At 39.8% G+C, this 21687-nt stretch overlaps 1 protein-coding gene across 6 annotated transcripts in view; it reads left to right on the top strand.

The window, feature by feature from the left end:
* The window catches only part of CBX5 (chromobox 5), a 36068-nt gene that overhangs the window by 5946 nt on the left and 8435 nt on the right, over positions 1 to 21687 (top strand). For 2 of the 6 annotated variants that reach the window (XM_039216986.1, XM_039216983.1), the window contains 3 exons: positions 11674 to 11852; positions 16902 to 17088; positions 20131 to 20231. In XM_039216986.1, the coding sequence (XP_039072917.1) occupies positions 11716 to 11852; positions 16902 to 17088; positions 20131 to 20231 (425 nt within the window). In that variant the 5' untranslated portion in view covers positions 11674 to 11715. Of the gene's footprint in view, positions 1 to 9540; positions 9647 to 9801; positions 9890 to 11317; positions 11393 to 11673; positions 11853 to 16901; positions 17089 to 20130; positions 20232 to 21687 lie in introns of those variants that run through there. The other 4 variants (XM_039216984.1, XM_039216988.1, XM_039216985.1 and 1 more) reach the window with 4 other exon arrangements.

Below are 21687 nucleotides of genomic sequence, written 5' to 3'. Positions count from 1 at the left end.
ACAAACCACAAGATCATGACCTAAGCGAAAGTCTGACACTTAACCGACTAAGCCACCCAGGCGCCCCGAAGCCAGTAATTTTAAATGCATATAAAGAACTCATTCTAATATTTTGGGCCAATGTAGTCCAATGGTGGTCTTGCCTAGGACTTGAAGGATAGAAGACTAAGTTGTTGGCTGGTTGCCATATCCTTGGGGTATTAACATAGGATAACAAATTTGTTAATTGCTTGTGATATTTCTAAAAAGGGTGTAATGGACTAGTTGGGCCATTTTCCACTCTCATCCTGATGAGGCTGTGGACTGTGTATTCTGGATTTCCTTTCTGGTAAGAGTAGTTTGTCCAAATTAAACACTGACAGATTTTTCTACCTTGTAGTTTCAAAATCTTTCACATGCAGTCTTGGCTGTTCAGACTTAACTGAGTGCCTGTTCCATCAGGCTTCATCGCTAGAAAGGACATAGAAAGCATGGGATTGAGATGGTGGTGTGTTGTGGAAAGGACTATTCGAAGATCAAGCTTTAAAATGCACTCTCATTATTTATTTATTTCTTACATGGAGTGGACGAGGAGGAGGAACTAAATTGAATTCAAGTATTCTTCTGATTGTAATCTCCACTTCTAAGAATAAAGCAAGTTCATATCTCAGTCAACAGACATAATTATGTCGGAATAAAATGCCCTGCTAAAGAGGCCAACCAACAGACTGGGGTATCTATCTTAAGTTTGGTTGCTGAGGCAGATCCTTGAACTCGCTGTGCCTTCTTTCTCATCCCTAAATCAGTAAGACTTACCTACCTCACAGGGAGTTGTGGAGGGTAATATACTGCTAATTTGTTCTGTATTTCCCAACAATAAATTATATCTAAGGATCTGATAAAACATAGGCAAACCTCATTTATATGAGTAGTTGGAGACAGGCATAGATATAACTTACAGATAGTTCAGAAAATTAATTAAAGTTATTTTAACTTCCTCTGTCCTCAGACATCTTACCTTCTGTTTGCTGTATACTTTCCAACCTTTTTTGTTCTTTTTCCATAACAGACATGAGGTAGGTAGGGCAAATCGCTAACGCCAGATTAGTTGATAAAGGGATCAATTCATCAAGAGGACCCAACAACCCTGAGTTTTACACAGTTAATAATAAAGCTTCAAAATACATGAAAGAAAAAACAATGGAAATAAAATATATACATCTATAATTAATACGCTTCTAAGCAACCCATGGATCAAAGAAGAATCACAAAGAAAACTAGAGAATACCTTGAACTGAATAAAAATGATAACATGACCTCAAAATTTGTGGGATGTAACTAAGTGCTTAGAGGGAAATTTATAGTATTATATGCTTCAGTTAAAAAAGCAAAAAGGTCTCGATTCAGTGACCTACATTTCTATCTTAAGAACCTAGGAAAAGAAGAGCAAATTAAACCCAAAGTAAGCAGAAGAAAGGAAATATTAAAGATAAAAGCAGTAAGTAGTTGAGGAAGTATAAAATAAAAATAGAGAAAATCTGTGAAAGTTGATATTTTGAAAAGATCACTAAAATTAATAAAGCAAATCTGATCAGGGAGAAAAAACAAATGAGTAAGAGAAGGGATATTGTAACTGATTGTAGAGACATTTTAGAAACAATAAGGGAATATTATGCACAACTCGGTCCTTAAATTCAGTGTCTTAGATGAATTGAATCACCTCCTTGAAAGACAAACTACCAAAGTTCACTTCAGCAGAAATACAGAACCTCCTTAGCACCGTTTTTATTAAAGAAATGGAATTTGGGGGCACCTGGGGGGCCCAATCATTCTTCCAAACTCTTGGTTTTGGCTCAGGTCATAATCTCACGGTTCATGGGTTTGAGCCCTGAGTTGGGCTATCAGTGCAGAGCTTGCTTGGTATTCTCTCTCTCTCTCTCTCTCTCTCTCTGCCCCTCCCCTGTTCACCCTTTTCCTCTTTCTCTTTCTCTCAAAATAAACAAACATTAAAAAAAAAAAAAATGAAATTTGTAGTTGAAAACCTTCCCCCAATGAAAACTCCAGGTTCAGATGGTTTCACTGGTTTTACCAAACTCCCCCCCCAAACCTTTAAGGAAGAGATAATACTAATTATACAAATTATTTGTATACTAATACAGATTCTCCCAGAAAATAAGAGAGGAGGGAACACTTACCAAGCTGTTTCATATATATGTATATATTCATATTCGTATTCACATATACATACGAAATGTCTATTTATTTTTGAGAGAGTGAGTGCACAAGCAGGACAGGGGCACAGGGGCAGAGAGGGGGGACAGAGGCTTCAAAGCAGGCTTTGTGCTGACAGCAGCACAAACCTGAGCCTAAGTCAGACGACGGAGCCATCCAGGTGCCCCATATTTCCTTTATGTTTTTAAAAGTGTTTTCCAGTTCATTTGTCTTCCTACCTTTACAGCAGACCTGTGAGATAAGTATGGCAAATAATTTAGCGCCCTAAGGTTAACTGAATCATCTAGCTTGACCTTTCAGTAATCTGATTGGAAGACGACCACATCTCCTTATTCCTAGTCCTGATTTTGCCACTGTTAACAAGTTACCCCTTTAGTAGCTTTTTTTTGTAACAGCTTTTGGGGACAGGACTTTACCAGTGCTGACTTTACCAAAGAGAAATTGTTAAAATCCTTAGCTCTTAAGTTGAAGACTGGGTTAGACCCAATGCCCATGCAATGCTCGACACTTACTGGACCTTCAATAAATATCCCAGAGCAAGGATCAGAATTGCTATATTAATCATCCCTGTGGCAGAAGACTTAAATTAGGACTGTAGTTGGAAACTGGACAAAAAGAGTCAGAAACATCTTACTTGGTTTAAGTAACACATCAGAGTATCCAGTGGAAGAGCTGGGTGGTCTGAGATTGGCTATCCCTTTTAGCCGTTAATCTGGTAGTGGCCTTTCTTTGCATTTAACTATCAATATATCTGAAGTGTAGAGCATACTTTTATGATATTGTGGCATAGTAACTCACACTTAAATGTCAATAGAGACACTTGCAAAGACCTACAAGGTTCAATAATTTCTGGTGTGGGTTTGTTTCTCCTGTCATCACCCATTATGTATTTTTTTACAGCTTTTAAATTGCCACAGAGAGAAATTGGTCAGGATCATAATGGATGGCCAGAGAGCTGCCAAGGATACTATTGTATGGGATGGGAAAAAGTTCAATACCGCTTTGATTTTATTTATCTAAATTGTAGGCTATATGACTTCAATATAATTCATGTTGCTAATACAGCAAGGTAATGGTAAAGTACAAAATTATGCCATAGGCTGAAGGAGTGTTCTCTTTTACTCCATGAAGTTTTACAGTCTTTCTAACTCCAATTCTATAAAACCCTTTTTTTGTCAGCATGTATTAATCAAATTTTAGTATATTGATTTAAATTATAATAGCACCTCAACAGTTAGAGATTTTAGTTTATGGTTATGCAAACTATTTTTTTGTCTCTTGAATGTCTTCTCTAAATTAAGGCTATGAGATAGTATAAATTGTCTGGCATAGGAGAGGCTTTTGCTTAAAATAGAGGATTTGTGGGAGAAACATGAAGGGGTCTTTGTAGACCCTTAAGCTGCTGATGTCTAAAATCTGTACAGGCTGGTGGCACCTGGGTGACTCAGTCGGTTAAGCATCTGGACTCTTGATTTCGGCTCAGGTCATGATCTCACTGTTCCGTGAGTTCTAGCCCCAGATTGGACTCTGCACTGACAGTGTGGAGCCTGTTTGGGATTCTCTCTCTTCCTGTCTCTCCCCCTCCCCCCAATTCCCTATCTCAAAATCAAGAAATAAACTTTAAAAAACTTAAAAAAGTTGTACAAGCTGGACAATGCCGGCTAAGCTCCATGTCTTAATTTTATGGCTATTTGAAAAATGGGACCCCAATTTTACTTGTGGGCAGACACTGTAGTTCTGTTTTAACCCTTTCATGTTTTGTGAACATGCTCTGCCAAAGTGGTATGTAAAAATCTAAGATTCATAGTAACAGCTCAAACATTCTTAAGATTTATTTTTGGTGAAATTGCCAGGTTCTTCATGAAAGGTGACTGAATCTACTAGTTATGCTTCATCACATTGAAGGGAGGAGTGGGTGTGAGGTTAACACCCACCCGAGACTGGTCCCTTAAGATGAGTTCAGTACACTGCAAGGACAAAGTTGTTGGAAAGCGTCATCTGGAAGACATTTGCCTATAGTGGTGCCAAATTCTACTTTCTCATAAATCTTGGAGCAATTGGATCTCTAACCTCTTGCCCAGTAATGGGTTTGGGTGCAGCCTAACTAAAGAAGACTGACACTTGAGAGAAGAAATTCAGTAGATTTTAATAAAGGAAGTAAAATCCCATATAAAATTATTTTGTGAGATTGTGATTGCATAATGAGAGCTCAAGAATTTGTGTGTTACTGCTGAATATGTCAGTGAACCAGACAGATAACTTCAAGCAGTTCTGAGAGTTAACTATGGTACACATTCATTTATATTTTTTAATGGGTCATTGCTTGGAGGAGAGTACAGCCAAATAAAATTATAAGGCACCCTTTATCTCATTTTATAACGTATATATTTTAATCTAAAAGTACAGAAGGCCCTTAATTCCCTTGCTCACCGGAGCAGGAGTCTTGGATAATCAACAAACAGGATACTTTGCCCCAGAATAATTCTGTGACTGGTTGAGGCAGTGCCTTGGCCTGGTTTTTAAAGGATCATGAACTGGAGCTGCACTAGCCAAAGGGAGAACATTTCCTCTCTCCTGCTCCTTTCTATTAATAAAGTTTGTGTTGTCTATATGTGGCTTGTTAATGATAGGGGTGTTAACGACCACAGTTAATCTTCCTCCTCAACTCTTTCCTAATCCAGTCTCTTAAATAGACATTTAAAAAGCTTTTAACTCCTCTTGAATTGGGTGCTCATGGGCTTTTGGTGGAGGTGGAGTGATAGTTATCAGCCCATTTAACAAAACCTGAGACAGCCAGGACAGCTGTAATGTGCATCTCTATGCTGTGTTTTTGTTAAAATGCCACATGGCTAATACTTTGGAAATCATAAATCTAGTAGAAGAAAACATCTTTATAGAGGGTATTTTAGTTTTATGCTATATGTGTTACAAACTTAAAATCATTGGTACTTCTAGATCCATAAAGAACAAAGAACATAGACCAGATTAAAACAGTTCTATAAATTCGGTTTCTTTTCATCTGTTTTATTTATTGCAACAAGGCGACATAGAGGACTCCTAGAAGACAGTGCTACCATAATCCTCACCTAAGCCACTAACTTTCCGCAAGCACTTCTGGGGGAGAAATGGGAATTTCTCAAGCCTGGGCTAAGTGAATTCACCCATCAGCAGCATATTTAGTTGATACACATGATAGGGAGCTTTGCATATGCCCTTATCCTTTTCTCCTCTTTAGAATGGCTTTCTCTCTGGAGGGTTTTTGCATTGTTATGGCTTAGATTTTATTTTGAAACTAAATAAAAGCCAGGAGTTGCCTGACTGGCTTACTTGGGAAAGCATGCAACTCTTGATATCTGGGTTGTACGCTCAAGTCCCACATTTCGTATAGAGATTACTTAAATATAAAATCTTACAAAACAAAACTCTAAAATGAAGAGAGAGACTCGCTGATTATGTGTTTTGACATTTGGTCTGACTACCGCCTCCAAATAGTTCAGTGGGTGGTTCAGTGAGGTGCTTTACCAGTTAGTTTTCATTACTTTAAAAAAAAAAAATTTTTTTTTTAACGTATGTTTATCAGAGAGAGACAGAACATGATCATGGGAGGTGCAGAGAGGGGGAGACACAGAATCAGAAGCAGGCTCCAGGCTCAGAGCCTGATGCGGGGCTCGAACTCTCCGACCTGAGCCAAAGTTGGAGGCTCAACTGACTCAGCCACCCAGGCGCCCCAGTTTTCATTCCTTTTTAAAAAAAAATACAAAGCAAGCTCAGAGAAAGATTTAGAATTATGTTGTATATATACTTCTGCTCGTAAGTAGTGATGAAAATAAAATGTGCTACACCAAGATCTAAGAAAAGCCACCAAGACAGCTGGCATTGCAAAGTAGTGACTGGAAGGACTAGAGCAGAGCCTGAACTGGACAGACAGATCCCTGAGACCCCATGGGAGTGATTCTCTGGTTCCAGGATTGACAAATGGCAAACCGCTAACCATTACCTCTGTTCTGGATTGTCCCAGTTTTCTGTAATGGTCTCTCTGTACCTTCTGCAGACTAGTAGTTCTTTAATACTTTTTTTTAACCCTTATAACGAATGGGATTTTTTTTTGTTCCTCTTCTCTTTCTGCCTCACTTCTTCACCTCTTCCCCCCGCCCCACAGAAGATTTATCTGTTAAAGAAGTCTCCTGTCATCGACTTGGAATGTGGGTTCTGACTGTGCCTGACCACAAAGCTCTTTGATGTTTTTCCAAGGCTAACTTCTTACCAGATCCCTGGTTTAGGTATATTTTGACCAGCACCCCGAGGCCTGCAAGGTGAATTTGCCTTGTGTTGTTGATATTAAGGGCTGGTGGAGCCTGCTCTTTTCTCATGTCCTGATGGGCAGTTCAGTTGCTGGAATCTACCTGTAGTGGTTGATGCCTTTACCAGAGTTACTGTGTATAAGAAAGGGCTGAGAGCTGTCATGCTTGAAAGACTTTAGAAACTTGAGAAGCTGCTCACCCCTTCCTATGGAGATTCCTACAAGGATAAGGTTGCGCTCAGACTCATCCTCTCTTCCTTCGTCATGGTATCTGGATTCTACCTTAATCACTCCATCATCCTGCCAGCCCTGTCTCATTTCTTATACTTGAACGCTCCCTCCTCTCAAGCTCAGTGTGAACCACCAGTCTCGATGCTTTATCTGGTCCGGGCTCTAGCCCTTAAATTGTCCGTCTGGCTTTGTGTTTCATTTGACCCTAATACACTGGGTCGCACTGTCTAAAGGAGAATTATGTCCCCTCCGATGTCTGAGTGCATTTCTCATTTCTTACTGCTGCTCCTGAGCAGATCTGTAACTTCAAGGTTAAGATAAGACACATTCCATCAGAACTATGTCGTCATCCTTGCCAGCTTCTGATCTGTGACTGTCCAGGAGATTTACAAGACACTTGCATGCCATTCTTTACAGAATATTATGGTTGGACTCTGACTCCTGGCATCACGCCCAATTTGATTTGTCAGCTGTTACAAAACGCATTTCCCAAAGAGAAAAGGACCTTAGCTGTGTGCCCTTTAGGCAGTTCTTAAAGAGTGGGAAGGAGGAAATTGATCTGACATTATTTCCGGATGTTTCAGGGAGGGAATACACACCAGAATTTTTTGTCCTTTTCCTTGTTGGTTTCATTTTTTTTCTCCCTAAAAGATTTCACTAAAATATTAACGTTGCTGTCATTCTTTCCTGTCCTTTGTCTCTTCATAGAATTACTGTTAGTCTTTTCATACTGCCACTCTAATGCTTTTCTGAGCTTTAAGAAGTAAAAATAAGTGTTTTACCCTTAAGAGAGAATGTACCTGGGGTGCCTGGGTGGGTCAGTAATTAAGCAGACCTTGGTTTTGGCTCAGGTCATTATCTCACGGTTCATAGGTTTGAGCCCTGAGTTGGGCGCTGCGCTGACAGCTGCAGAGCCTGCTTGGGATTCTCTGTCTCCCTCCCTCTCTACCCCTCCGTCGCTCGCTCTCTCTCTCTCTCTCTCTCTCTCTCTCTCTCGCTCTCGAAATACATAAGCATTAAAAAAAAAAAAGTAACCCTGCGTATTCTCTGAAGCTTTATTAGTTTACTGGTGCCTCGTTAACAAAGAGACTTCTTTCTTGCTGTCTACCAACATTTTGAGCTGTGGGAGTTACTATATGCGATAGGGTTTAACAGCTTAGGAATTTGGAAGGTCGCATATTTCCTGCTGCTGTTGTATTTGGCCCTATATTTTTACAAAAGCTTCTCTTTGGGGGACTCACCATCTCTTTGGTCTCTATATAAACTCACTGTTTCCCTAGGAGGTAGGCAGTGGGGATTTATTTGGCCCATTTTAGTGATTCTGGGGTTGGACCTCAGTTATTTACTCAGTATCACACATGGCAAGTTAATCACAGAATCAGAATCCTGATCTAATTCCTTTGGCATTGTTTTCATATCCCTTAACTACAAAAAGTTTTAGAAAGTTAGGAAGAGTCCAAAAAGGCAGTTTTTACTCAGATATCCTGACGGGTCCATTCAAAGTGAGGAAATCTGTAGTTAAAAACTGTCAATTCTGAAACCCTGTAATTTCTTCTGTTTGATAACCAAAATAATCACTGTTCTCTGCTTTTTCCACACTTGGGTTCTTTGCTTTTTTTTTTCTTTTTTAATTGTTTTAAATGTTTTATTTATTTCTGAGAGAGAGACAGGGTGAGCAGGGGAGGCTAGGAGAGAAAGGGAGATACAGAATCTGAAGCAGCCTCCAGGCTCTGAGCTGGCTGTCAGTAAGTACAGAGCCCATCGCGGGGCTCGAACCCATGAATTGTGAGATCATGACCTGAGCCGAAGTCGGACGCTTAACCGACTGAACCACCCAGGTGCCCTGGGTTCTTTGCTTTTGACTTGTCCCTTTTTCTTACTCTCCTATGGCAGCAGTCCCTGCCTTTAAAGCCCCTTATTGTAAAGCAGAGCGGGGCTTTGGGGCTCTCCAAAGTGTTCTCTAGGGGCAGGAGAAAGGCCAGTTTATGGGACTGCAAGTTTCTAAGTATTTATTTTATCTCAGCCCTCCTTTTCTCGACTGTTAGGGATTATTGATAGAGTTTTAAATTATGATATACTAATGCTTTGGGTGGGTCGCATTTATTCCAAAATTTGTTTTGTAAAACTGTTATAAGAACAACAAATGAAAAATGGTTTTAATTTAACAATAATGGTGAGGATGGACTTTTAAAACTACTCCTTTTTTAAGAACTAAAGGACTAAATTTTTTTCTACCTATGATTTCAGTTGATAGGTTCTTTGATAATGCTTCAAGTGTCTGGATTCTGTTTCTGTAGCATTCTCCCAAAGAAGGCAAGTTGTATAGTATCTTGAAATACTTGCCTTCTCCCCCTCTCTTATCCCCCATCCCCCAAGCAATTTAAATTAACTGTTCAGTGACAGATGGTAGAAAAGGCCTTGTTTAAAGTGCTTCTGGTGGGCTGGGTTAGGGGTGGGTGGTTTGTACTGATTCTCTGTTGTAGAAGGACCTAGCCTTTCCCCTCCCCCTTCCATTTGAGCAATAATCCTGTTAGATGATCTTAAAATGCTATTGATTAATTCCCAGTGCTCTTGGAGGAATAAGTACAAGTTTGGGGTTTAAAACCCAAGAACCAGTTCCCTTGAGCTCTGAATGCCTTAGCTTTGAGGCCAAGGGAGTACCTTCCAACTTCTCCACCCAGTCTTCACTGAAAAGGAAAGTTAAGCCTTTTAACTTTTCCGTTTGCTCCCCCCCCTTAGTCTAGTACTGCTGCCAGTTGCCATGGCAACGGGCTGGGACAGCTGCGCAGTGGCTCCCAGGCAGCTGGGTGGGGGCGGGGGAGCTGCCAGCCCGCCAAGCCCCAGACCTGGGAGGGGAGGCCCCTCCTGTTAGCCCAGAGGGAAAGAAAGAACTGGGGCGATCCGGTAGGTAAAGGAGGGAACCCCCATTCATCTTCTACCTTTGGGGCTCCTCTTCTGCATGAAGGTATAAAGGCAGATTTTCCTCTTTCCTCCCTCAAACTGAAGAACACATATATGTAAATCCTTGTTTTTCCTGGTGAGGCAGGGGAGGCCATAGCCACAATGCTTAACTGCATGCATCTAACCCGTGGCTGGTTTTAACCCCAGCGCTCTGACCTAAACTGCTCAGCTCCCGGAAATTCCAAGGTGAGTGGGGGTGGGGGTGGGGTACTCTCCCTGGAATATGACATTTCCTGTCTCTGGTGAGGTCGGAGGCTGTTTTTATTTTAAATAAGATTTTTTTTTTTCTTAAAGCTTAGGACTCTCTTCAAAATTCATGGAAAAATTATTTTGAAGCTCCTGTCTACATTCTCCCCCTGCCAGCCCCTCTTCCAAATAAAGTACTTTAATAAAAACTTACTTTTATTACAGGGCTGTAATGGGTACAGACAAGTTTTTTGGGTGGGCAGCCCTATTGCTCATAGGTTCTGGAGACATGGTTTCCAACTAGATGTTCTTGGAATAATTCCTTAAGTTTTGCTTACAAGGTAGATTGCTAAATGCAACTTTTTATGCTACTTGACTTGAACAAAATTCTGGGATTAGTGGCCTTCCTTGTTCCTGGGAGTCGTCTTCTAGTCGGGATGGAAATATTTTTAGAAAGAAAATCTTTTTAAGATTGCAGAAAAAGAAAAATGGAGTTCAGCTAAGAAAACAATTCCCTGCTACTCTATAATCCAGACTGTAGGCATCATTTAACATGGTTAGAGAAGAATTCTTAAAGATGATTATGGAAACAACAACGTGGGAACTTAAAAAACTAGATTCTGTGTTGAGTACCCCCTAGTTGTGCATATTTCTGAGCTTAACTCAATTTCCATTTGTGTTGCCTTGGTTCAGCTTTCCTTGGGCCTATGAATGGTTCCTCTGTGTTTTGAGGCTTCATGTTGATGTGCGTCTGGGGCCAGAGTTTTTTCCTCCTCTTCTGCCTTTGGCCCATAGTCAACTCCAGTTAAGAGTGGTACCTCCTTAACTACTTGGAATAGTTGAGCCTTGAGAATTCCTGAACAATCCAGTAACAAATTTTTATTTTATGGAATAAAATTCTCATTTTCTTCCTCCCTTTCTCTCATCCCCAGATGAAAAAGGAGGCTTAGTGTATCTGAGATGCCAGCCTCAGGGTTGTGAGCTGATGGATGTTCTGTAGGAACAAGCTCAATTTGTTTAAGGGAGAGGTGTACCAAGTCACCGAAGACAGTGTCAAAAGATGCTTGACCCAGCCTTTTTTGTGTGCTGCTAAGAGGCTAGTCAGGATCCTCAGAGCAGAGGAAGGCTTACATTTTATGGCTTTTCTTTTTTCATTTGTATAAAGAACCTTATTCACCTTGTAGGGAAAGATTTTAATTCTGTCCCTTTTCTTTTAAGCTGCTGGTTTTCCACATTTCTTTGAGATCCTGGCTTGTAAACAGTTAAAGAAGTAACCAGGAGTAACACACCACACCACTTGTCTTTCAGAATCTGAAAATAAAGGGGTTAGACAGTTGTGTCTAATAACAATTTTAGTCTTGTGAGCTGAAGAGAAAGTTGTGGTTGGGAAAGTGGGGATTGACCCAGTTTTTACTTATAATTCTCAGGACTCATCTGTAGAATGCTTCAAGACCCAAGAGAAGAGTACAAATACCCCCTGCATTCCATCAAGAAGAGACAAAGGTTTTTGGGAGTGTTTCGTTTTCTTAATTTTTAGTTTATTTATTTTGAGAGAAAGTGAATATGAGCCGGAGAGGGGCAGAGAGAGAGGGAGAGAAACCCAGACAGGCTCTGCACTGACAGTGCAGAGCTCGACTTGGGGCTCAATTCCACAAACTGTGAGATTATGACCAGAGCCAAATCAAGAGTCGGATGCTTAACTGAGCCACCCCGGCACCCCCAAGAAGTGACAAGTTTTAACTCCTTGTATGGATTCTGACCATTTTGTCCTTCCTTATTTGCAGGAACCCGGTGGCCTTAGTCCTTCAGGTGGAACAGCTTGCAACATGGGAAAGAAAACCAAGCGGACAGCTGACAGTTCTTCTTCAGAGGATGAGGAGGAGTATGTCGTGGAGAAGGTGCTAGACAGGCGTGTAGTTAAGGGGCAAGTGGAATATCTACTGAAGTGGAAAGGCTTTTCTGAGTAAGTGCCTTCTTTTAGGCCTTAGGACTTTGCAGAGGTGGATACCTTTGGTTTCTTTCCCCATGAGCCACCGCCATCTTTGTCTTTTCCTCTCTTCACCTGCACTCCTAAGAGTCAGAAGACACAGCAGTAAACTCAGCAGAGTCTCTCCCTTGATATTGGTGTTCTAGTGATAATGGTTTTGAGAGATGGTCTAGTGAATTAGTTAGAGGTGTAGATGTGGAGCCAGATTGCGGAGGTCCAGATTCTTGCTCCACAATTTAAGAGCTGGGTGACCTTAGTTTTAGTTCCTTATTCTTTCTCCTCCTCAATTAAATAGGAGTGGGAAATAGTACTTGTCGTAGAGATGCTGGGTAGATGTAGAGCCTAACAAGTATGTTCAGTGTAAGTATAAACTGTTACTGGGGCGCCAGACTGGATCCATTGGGACAGCATGTGACTCTTTGAGCCCCATGTTGGGTGTAGAGATTACTTAAAAGTAAAAAATTTTTTTTTGTTTTTTAAGTATAAACTGGGGTGCCTCGGTGGCTCAGTCAGTTAACCGTCCGACTGTTGATTTTGGCTCAGGTCATGATCTCAGAGTTTGTGAGCCCGAGCCCGGAGTTGGACTCTGCACTGACAATGTGGGGCCTGCTTGGGATTCTCTCTCTTTCTCTCTTTCCCCCTTCATTCCTCTCCCTCCCTCTCCCTCCCTCTCCCTCCCTCTTCCTCCCTCTTCCTCTCCCTCCCTCTCCCTCGCCCCCATGCTCACAACCTCTCTCAAAAATAAACATTAAAAAGTAAATAAATAAAAACTGTTATTGTTACTATTCTTTTGAATATAACTGATCTAAAATGTATATATACAGTTAGGCAGAAGCTGTCTATCCCATAGGCTCTAGTTTCCCAAAATGATCCTTGAATAACAGAAGTGACCTAGGATGAAGGATTTATCTTAATGAGAAAGTTAAATCTGAGGCCACATTCCCCCCCAGCCAATTTTTTTTTTTTTAAATTTCAAATGTACAGCTGAAGCAAAAGAAATTGAGTGAACACTCAGATACATACTGCCTAGTTTCTGCGGTTAATATTTTAATATAGTCTATCAGTCTGGCTTGTTTTGTTTTTGAAGACCTGAAACTCTGCCCCCCCCCACCTTTTTTTTTTTTTAATCAATTAGCTTTAAGAATGATACTGAAGTGGGGCACCTGGATGGCCCCAGTCAGTTAAGTGTCCCAACTCTTGACTTGGGCTCAGGTCATCATCATCTCATGGCCATGAGATGGAGCCCTGGGTCAGGTTCTACTCTCTTGAGTGTAGGGCCTGCTTGGAATTTTCTCTCTCCCTCTCTCTCTGCCCTTCCCCTGCTCACACTTACTGTCTCTCTCTCTCTCTCTCTCTTTCTCAAAATAAACACTACAGAAAAAATGATACTGAGGTATAATATATCTGTTACCATATCAATATCTGATATGATATTGATTAGAATGTTAGGAAGTATCTGGCTTTATGCTGAAGTGCTAACGGAGATTATTTTTCTTTGGAAGAAAAAGATCTAGATGTATATTGAAGCACAGAAGAGGCAGCTTGAAAGGTGAAGTATGTGAGACTATAATCATTAGACATTTTGCCTCAGTTTCTGACTAATTCCCTTCCCAGGATACCTGATAAGAAAGAAGGTTATTTCTCAGAACCCCAGTGAACCGATAGAATGTGATGGAGGTTTCTTGGGAGTGGCTGTCCAATAGAAATCCAGTGCAAGCCACATTTGTAATTTAAAATTTTTCGGTGGCCACATTAAAGAAGAGTGAAATTCACTAAATTCTACTCCTGAAACCAATACTTTAGTACCTGTTAACTAACTTGAATTTAAATAAGATCTTGGAAGAAAGAAAAAGTAAAATTAGTTTTTTACTGTTTATCTAACACAGTGTATCAAAATGCTGTTTCAACATTAATCAGTATAAAAATTAAGAGATCTTACATTATGTTTTTCATGCCAAGTCTTAAAAACCTGATGTATATTTTATAGCACATCTCAGTTCAGACTAGTCACATTTCAAGTGTTCAGAAGCTACTCCTGGCTAATAGTTACCATATCGAACATCATAACTTTAAAGTATAGGACTTCAGAATACTAAAAAGGTTTAAGTTTGACCGTGATTGGACAAAGGTCTGAATCAGGAGCCTGTAGAACATACTTAAGGTTATTTCATTACATACATCAGTATTTCTCATTTGGAGAACTGGTGGCATTTCAGGTGGGACAGCTCATGTGCTATAGATGCTTAGCATTTCTAGCACACAGCACCATGGGTAGCACAGCAGTCAATATGCCCTTCATATTTCTGAAGAGGAATGGTATCCCAGTGACCTTCAGAGATGAGAAACACAAGTTTGACAGACTTAGGAATGGGAATTAGAATAATACCCAGAGCTGCCTGGCTGGTTCATTTAGTGGAGTGTGTGACTCTTATTCTTGGGGTCCTGAGTTCAAGCCACACCTTGGGTATAGAGATTACTTAAATAACTGAATAAACTTTAAGGAAAGTAACACTGAAAGATTTTAAGGGTGTTTATTGGTCCCATTGAATCACTATTGGGAATTCTTGGTCATTTTGAAGGGACTTGAAACTGTATGTGTATTTGAGCTACCGGTAGCTTATGTAAATTAAAGAGGGAAGGAATTTTGGGGTAGATGGTTTGAAGCACTTGTCCTTCCTTTCCCAGAAATGCCCAGGATTTCATTAAAGATGAACAAATTTTGCCCCTTTCAGCACTGTCTATAACTAAATACCTACTGCTTGTTAGGCAATGGTCAGATATTACTTCATGTGTTCTCTTTAATTATCATAACAGCCTTTAGAAGTATTTTCAGTTTACAGATAAGGAAGTTAGTGAAGTTATTTGCCGAAGATAGTGTAAGCATCTGGCCCTGGTAAGTGCTGGCACAAGGATCCGGTATCAGACTTCTTTGGCCCCGATGCCCAGGCTCTTTTTAAATGATATCATGCTGTCTTTTGGGTGAAAATTGGTTGACGTAGAAGCAGCAATACCAGTATGGTAGGAGAAGAGATAAACCTGTTCTAGCGTTATAGGACCAGCTTGCCTTGCGGTCAGGAGAGATGCTCTCCTGTCCCCCCATGTCTGCTTGCTTGTGTTACAGTGTCAACATGCCTCTTGCTTTTGGGGTCTTAATTTCTTCTGGAATAGTAAGCTCTATGGTTTGTGGGTGTGGGGGAAAGTTACTGTATGAGGTGGGGTTTTTTTTGTTTTTCACTGAAAGAGGAGCTATGAAAGAGTCTTTCCTAGTTTTAGCTCAAATGATTTCGAAATATATTTTGTCTCATTCTCAAGCTCTTTTTGCAGAAGGTTACTTAAATCTAGAGTAAATATTAAATTTTTCCATTATTCTGCTTATTTAAGTCAAGTTATGGCATGTGGTGAAACTATGCCCATCTAAAGACACTTTATTTAAAAAACAAGGTATTTAAAATGAATAGCACATCCGTTAAATAATTTTTCCCAAGTCAGTGAAAGGATTGTAGAAATCATGTCTATGATGTATTTTCAGATGTACTTTAATATAAACTAGTAATACTATATAACCAAAAGAACTTCTGCCACTGGCTGGGAGTGAAGCGGATGCCTGTTCTGGTTTTTCCCATGTAGGTACATTTCATGCTTTGATTCCATAAGCTTATGATGTAGTTGGTAGCTTGGTTTTCCAAAACCCATGCCAGGAATACATAGAACAGCTTTGAGAATGATAACTGTTCGTTCTCCTCTTAATAGGACTCCTGTGATCCAAGTTTAATTAGACTGAGTTACTCAGTTTGGGTTTTTTAAAATTAATATAAAAGTGCATTTTGAGGGGCGCCTGGGTGGCTCAGTTGGTTAAGCCTCCAGTTTTGGCTCAGGTCATGACCTCATGGTTCATGGGTTTGAGCCCCGTGTTGGGCTCTGTGCTGACAGCTCAGAGCCTGGAGCCTGTTTCAGTTTCTGTGTCTCCCTCTCTTGCTGCCCCTCCCCCACTCATGCTCTGTCTCTCTCTGTCTCAAAAATAAATAAACTATTAAAAAAATTTTTTTAAGTGTATTTTGACTAGTAACAGTAGACTTGAATCCATAGTATTGAATAATACACTCCAAATTCCACTTCTGAGTCGTCTTCCTACCATTTGCTTATATTCTAATGATTTTAAGCCTTTACTACCTTTTTTTCTTAATAATTATTACCAATCCTTCAATAATTATATTTCTTCAAAATAAGTAAAGTTTGTGTTAGTAAAGTTAGTGTAAACTGGGGGTGCAGGTTTCATTGTTATTCCTTCCTCAGGATTTGCATAGATGATTTATATGTATGAAATGACATTTTGCCACTTCCAAAGCAGAATTCATATTTGAGTTGTTAAAAGCTTTACTGAGGATAATTTACATGCCAAAAATTCATTCATTGAAAATGTACAATTCAACAAATTTTAGTACATTCATAGACTTGTGCAGCCATTACCACACTCGACTTGTAGAATATTTCCATAATCTCCCCAGATGCCCTTGACCTCATTTGTAGTTAATCCCAAGCCTTAGCCCTAAGGAACCATTGGTCTGCTTTTTGTCTCTAAATGTGTCCTTAGTAGACATTTCATATAAATGGAATCCAATAATATATAGTCTTTTGCATCTGGTTTCTTTCACTCAGCCCATTATTTTTGAGGTTCTTTCATATTGTGGCATGTATTAATTAGTATTGTGTTTCTTTTGTCGCTGAGTAGTATTCTTATGTGTAGATATACCACATTTATTCATCCATTCACAAGTTGATGGACATTTGAATTGTTTTCTGTCTCTGGCTATTAAAATGCTGCTATAAGTAATTGTGTGCATGTTTCTTTGTGGATATATTTTTTCATTTCTCTTGGATAGATTCCTTGGATCAAATTTGTTATCTCTTTTTAAGTTTAGGTTTTTTTCTTTTTTTTCTACGTGTCTTCTTTAAGAAAGCATTGGATTGCCCCCACCCCCCTCATTCTTTTCCTTTTTTTTTCCCCCCTCCATTCTTTGTGCCCAGGGAGCACAATACTTGGGAACCTGAGAAAAATTTGGATTGCCCTGAGCTAATTTCTGAGTTTATGAAAAAGTATAAGAAGATGAAGGAGGGTGAAAATAACAAACCCAGGGAGAAGTCAGAAAGTAACAAGAGGAAATCCAATTTCTCGAACAATGCTGATGATATCAAATCCAAAAAAAAGAGAGAGGTAAGCTTCCTTTCCCCTTTTCCCCACAAACAATTGTTTTGCCACTCGCCCTCTCCTCCTCTCACCCCCCCTCCCCCAGCCTTATCATGGTTGTTTATTTTCTAAGGATGGCCGGCAAGGTAATTTGTTGAACAAAAGAGCTTCCGGGGAGGTATGTTTATTGACTACAGCTCCCCCTCCTGGCTGAGTGAGAAATGTAATACTGTATGTGTTCCACTGAATTGTATTAAGGTGGCAAAATTAAATCCCTATAAAACAGGCAGCCACTCCCTGTCTTCTCCGTAAGTGGGCAGCCAGGTTATCTTAGATGGGGAGGAACTCCACATTTTTAAGTCTTACAAAAAGGGCTTTAAAATGTTTACTACTTCACTTTTTTCCCTTTGTTCCAGTGATAGCACTTATTTCCCACTTTTGTATTCTCTTGCTTTTTTAAATTGAGGAATAATTCCCATAACATACAGTTAACCATTTTAAAGTGTACATACAGTTCAGTGGCGTGGGTAGTCTCTCTTTTGATCCTATTATTTATACATATTCCAAATTAATTTTCATCTTTCTTTTGAACCTTTTTATTATTCAGTTTGGAAAGTATGTTTATCAAATTTTGGTTTGATTCGGTTGCGTTAATCCTTCTGATCTTTGGCTCTCAAATAACTAGTATAAGCACTATTCTTGCCTCTCTTTTTTCATCTATATCTTTTCCATCTGTGTATACACACACACGCGCATACACGCACACTACCCCACCAGCTTCCACTCATTTATTCCAAGGTTATGAAGCCTTTTGTGGTGAAGGATGTATCATACCCTTAACATTTAATAAAATAAAAGCACAAGTCCACTTCTGAATCTTCAGCATCACTGCCATAAGCGGCTCTATTTATCTTCATTCTACTTGGTACCCATTTTTCTAGAACATTAGTTTTCAGCCCTAGCTGCACATTAGAATCACGAGGAGGGGGGGGGGGAGCTTTAAAAAAAAGACCCAGTACCCAAGATGCACCCCAGACCAATTACATTTAGATTTCTGTGGGTTGGGCCCTAGGCATCAGTTTTTTAAGACTTATATGTAAGTGATAGAGAAAATAGGAGATCAGCCTTCCAAAAAGAATTGAAATAAGAGTGAAAGATTGGAAGCTACAAGTGAAAGTGAACTCTGGGTTTGTGTCTGTCTCCTTATTTATTTCCCTGATGAATTTTATTTTTTACAACTTTATTTAAACTATTCTGGTGAGGGGCGTATAGCATTATGATATAGTATACTGATAAGGAATTTGGGAATGCCTTCCCTTCTCTCAGGAGCCAAGACTTGGTTCTTTATTTATTTTTTTTTCTTTTTCCTTTTTCATTAGTCCTTTGTTTTCTGGGTTTTGTCATTTGATTCATTTTCTAGCTAAGTTAAAGAGACCAAACGGCACAGGGTAAGACTTGTGACCAGCCATTTGTGCCGTATAGTTTGTTTTTCCTCAACCTAAGGTTTCTATCCTTTTAAAAAGGAACAAGCGGCTTTGACCTATTGGCCAGCATAGAGCGTTTTCTTCCAAGGCCAGGTTCTGATGCCACTGACCTTGAAAACAACCCCTACACGTCCCTTACATTGTAATGTTCATCTGGGGCCCCTGACAGCATTCTCAGCAGTGCTCCCTGCTGTCAGGTAGGCAGCCAGAAAGATAGGTGATTGTATGTTTTAAAGGTACAGGAGGGGATTGCGTTTCTTTCTTTAGACCACTGCAGAAGAAATTTGTTAGTCGGCATTATGCCTGATTTAAGATTACTGCCTGTGTGATGATTTTAGCATTTTCCTCGCCTCGGCTCCTTTTCAGCAGCTTGAACATTTTTCTTCCCTTCCCTCCCTATGTGGCAAACTGTTTTCAGCCGCCAGCTATGATTTACGACTCCGTTCGTGTGCCAGCATTCCAGCTGTGAGCAGCTGTGTGCACATCTGGGAACCTCCTCCCCTTAAGCGCCCCCAAAAGAGGCTGTGTTTTTGAGTCAGTATCTCCCCTGATCCATGCATGGAATTTCCTTCCCAGTGTGGGTTTTTGTATCTTTGGGGACCACCTGGATCCTGAATACTTTGTATCTCAGAAAAAAGCAGGGAGAATGTCAGATCAAACAGATTTTATTATGAAAATCAGACATCAGAGATTTAGTACATTGGGGCAGTCTTTCTAAATCTTTTTAATGGTGCCACTAGATAAGCTTGCATTATCTTTCCTAACAACGTTTTTAAAATTACCCGGTTTGTCTAAAATTTCACCATTTTGCTCTCAACCAGTGCCATCACCCTTGAATCGGACTCTGTGCTCCTTGTCTTGATTGCGTGGTTGCTTTTTGACCAAATTTGGGTAATCTAGAAACTGATCCGTGTGTCTTAAATCGCTGTCCAGTTCTGTTCTCTAATGAACAGTTCTGTTCTCTCCTTCAGGAGGGGATGGGCACAGACGAGGGCCTCTTCTCCAAGCATGTGGCTCTGGCAGTACGTGAGCTCTGAAAGGAATCTGTGGTTTTATGGTACTGCCGGGAACCATTCTTACTGCTATTCTTTCATACATATAGAGGACTATGTACAAAGTATTAGAAGTGTTGATCAGTGTTAAGGTAAACTAAATGTCTAAAAAATTTTAAGATTAAGAGGTGGTATGTTTGAAGTTTCATTCAGGTAAGCATGGACTTGTTTATCATCTCGGAAGCGGCATTGTATGGGTAGTCAATTCATAATGTGAAGGAGATTTGATTAGAGGGTTAGATCAGTTCCTAGATGATGTTTTCAGAATATCTTAGGGGATATGAAAGAGTTTTGGGGGCTATGTCCTAATCCTGTGAAGGAGTATTGGAAAGACAACTGCATCTTCTGCATCTTCTTACAGGAAACATCTCTCAGCATCACTGTCACTGGCTGGCCCACTGTTGTATTTCTTAAGTTCTAAGAATTCTTTGAATTGGTGACAAAATGAACTTAGGTTGTGCTTTGTTGAGCTGAGAAACGGGGGTGTTTTACTCTTCTCCAAGCTGTAAACTTTCTTTATCTTCTGTTTATAGCAGAGCAATGATATCGCTCGGGGCTTTGAGAGAGGACTGGAACCAGAAAAGATCATTGGGGCGACAGATTCCTGTGGCGATTTAATGTTCCTAATGAAATGGTGAGAGAGATCCTCACTGTACAATTGCATTTCTTTGCCAATGACTTGAGTTTGTACGGAAAATAGGGAAGACCTGAGTATTCCCCAACTAAGAATTTTGATTGTCAAAGATCTTTGGCTGATATCACCTATTAGTATTAATGGGAATTAAGGGTGAGAATGAATTTAAGGCATTCTCAAGCTTTGGTAGTAAGGCAAATTATATTAGCCCCAATACCTAAGGTAGCTTTGAGGTAGGAAACCTATAGACATGACCTAAACATTTATTTACACAGTTCTGAATCATTTACCGTCAGACCATGAGCCTGTGGCCATGAGATAGGAGTTGAGTGAGGCTTTCTGCCATCACTGAGGATCAAAACAACTGAATAGTGTCTACAAGAGAAAAATAATCGCAACAAAAAGCATTAAGACTAATACTAGCCAAAGCATAAGTTATTTCATCCGGTGGAGGGAATGTCTCTTAGAGGAAAGTGTAGTTACTTCCCCTCAATTTGGTTTCTTAAAGACAGGGTGATTTATGGTGTGGCCCTCACTACCTCTCTGTTTCCAAGTGTTCTGGGCTTGTGATTTAAGTTTGGTCTCTAAATAGAGGCTTCATGCCACATTGCCACTGAGGAAGCTAATTTACCTTAAAAGTTGTAGAATCAAACGGTTTAATATTTTATCTGATCGAAATTTTGCTGGTAAATTACCCAGAAGCCTAGATTTGAAGAATCATTATACTCTGTCAGAAGTAAGGGGCTATATTGACTGCTTTTCCCACTCAGCCATATGTGTTACTTATGATTTACATTCACATATTAACTAGCTTTTTTTCCCCACTGCAGTCCAAAGTTGAGTATCTGCTCTGAGTTTTATTTTCCCCTCCTCTTTTCACCCATAATACTTACCCCTATGAATTAAATATCTCTGTTTTCTAGAAAAGGAGGTAGTTGTCTTTGCTCACATCTCAGTGGAATTTTAACTTAAAATATTTTTTTCTCTCAATTTGGAATGGTGGTTAAGGGACTTGCTATGTTTTTTTGTCCCACGTGGTAGTAGAGCCTTTGTAAACTTGGATAACTGAAATTTGCAGTTAATTCCTGCATTTCATTTTAGTGACTAAATTTTACATCCTCCTTTATTCTCCCTTTTATAAGTACTGTTGCTGACTTAAATTTCTGTTTTCTTATTATTCCGATCCATAGTTCTCACCAAAAGGATAATGAGTGTTTAAAAGGCCACAAGATGAGGAAGGTTAAGACCCTTTCACTCAGATGATCCAGAAACTGGGCTGATCAATCTGTGCATAATCAATAGGACTGAATGTAGTTTGATCGTGTGTTCACTCACATGCTCATACACACAAATCAGAATTGTCGGAGCAAAATTTATATATTTCATTTTCAGCCTTTTGATTAACCCTGCTGTTTTCCATCTAAGTTCTAGCTGAAGACTTCTGTTTCTGTCGTAG

This window comes from Hyaena hyaena, unplaced genomic scaffold (genome assembly GCF_003009895.1).
Source record: "Hyaena hyaena isolate Hyena2069 unplaced genomic scaffold, ASM300989v1 scaffold_663, whole genome shotgun sequence".
Taxonomy (NCBI): Eukaryota; Metazoa; Chordata; class Mammalia; order Carnivora; family Hyaenidae; genus Hyaena; species Hyaena hyaena.
Note: the sequence above shows the minus strand (reverse complement) of the source record. Positions and strands in the feature narration are given on the sequence as shown.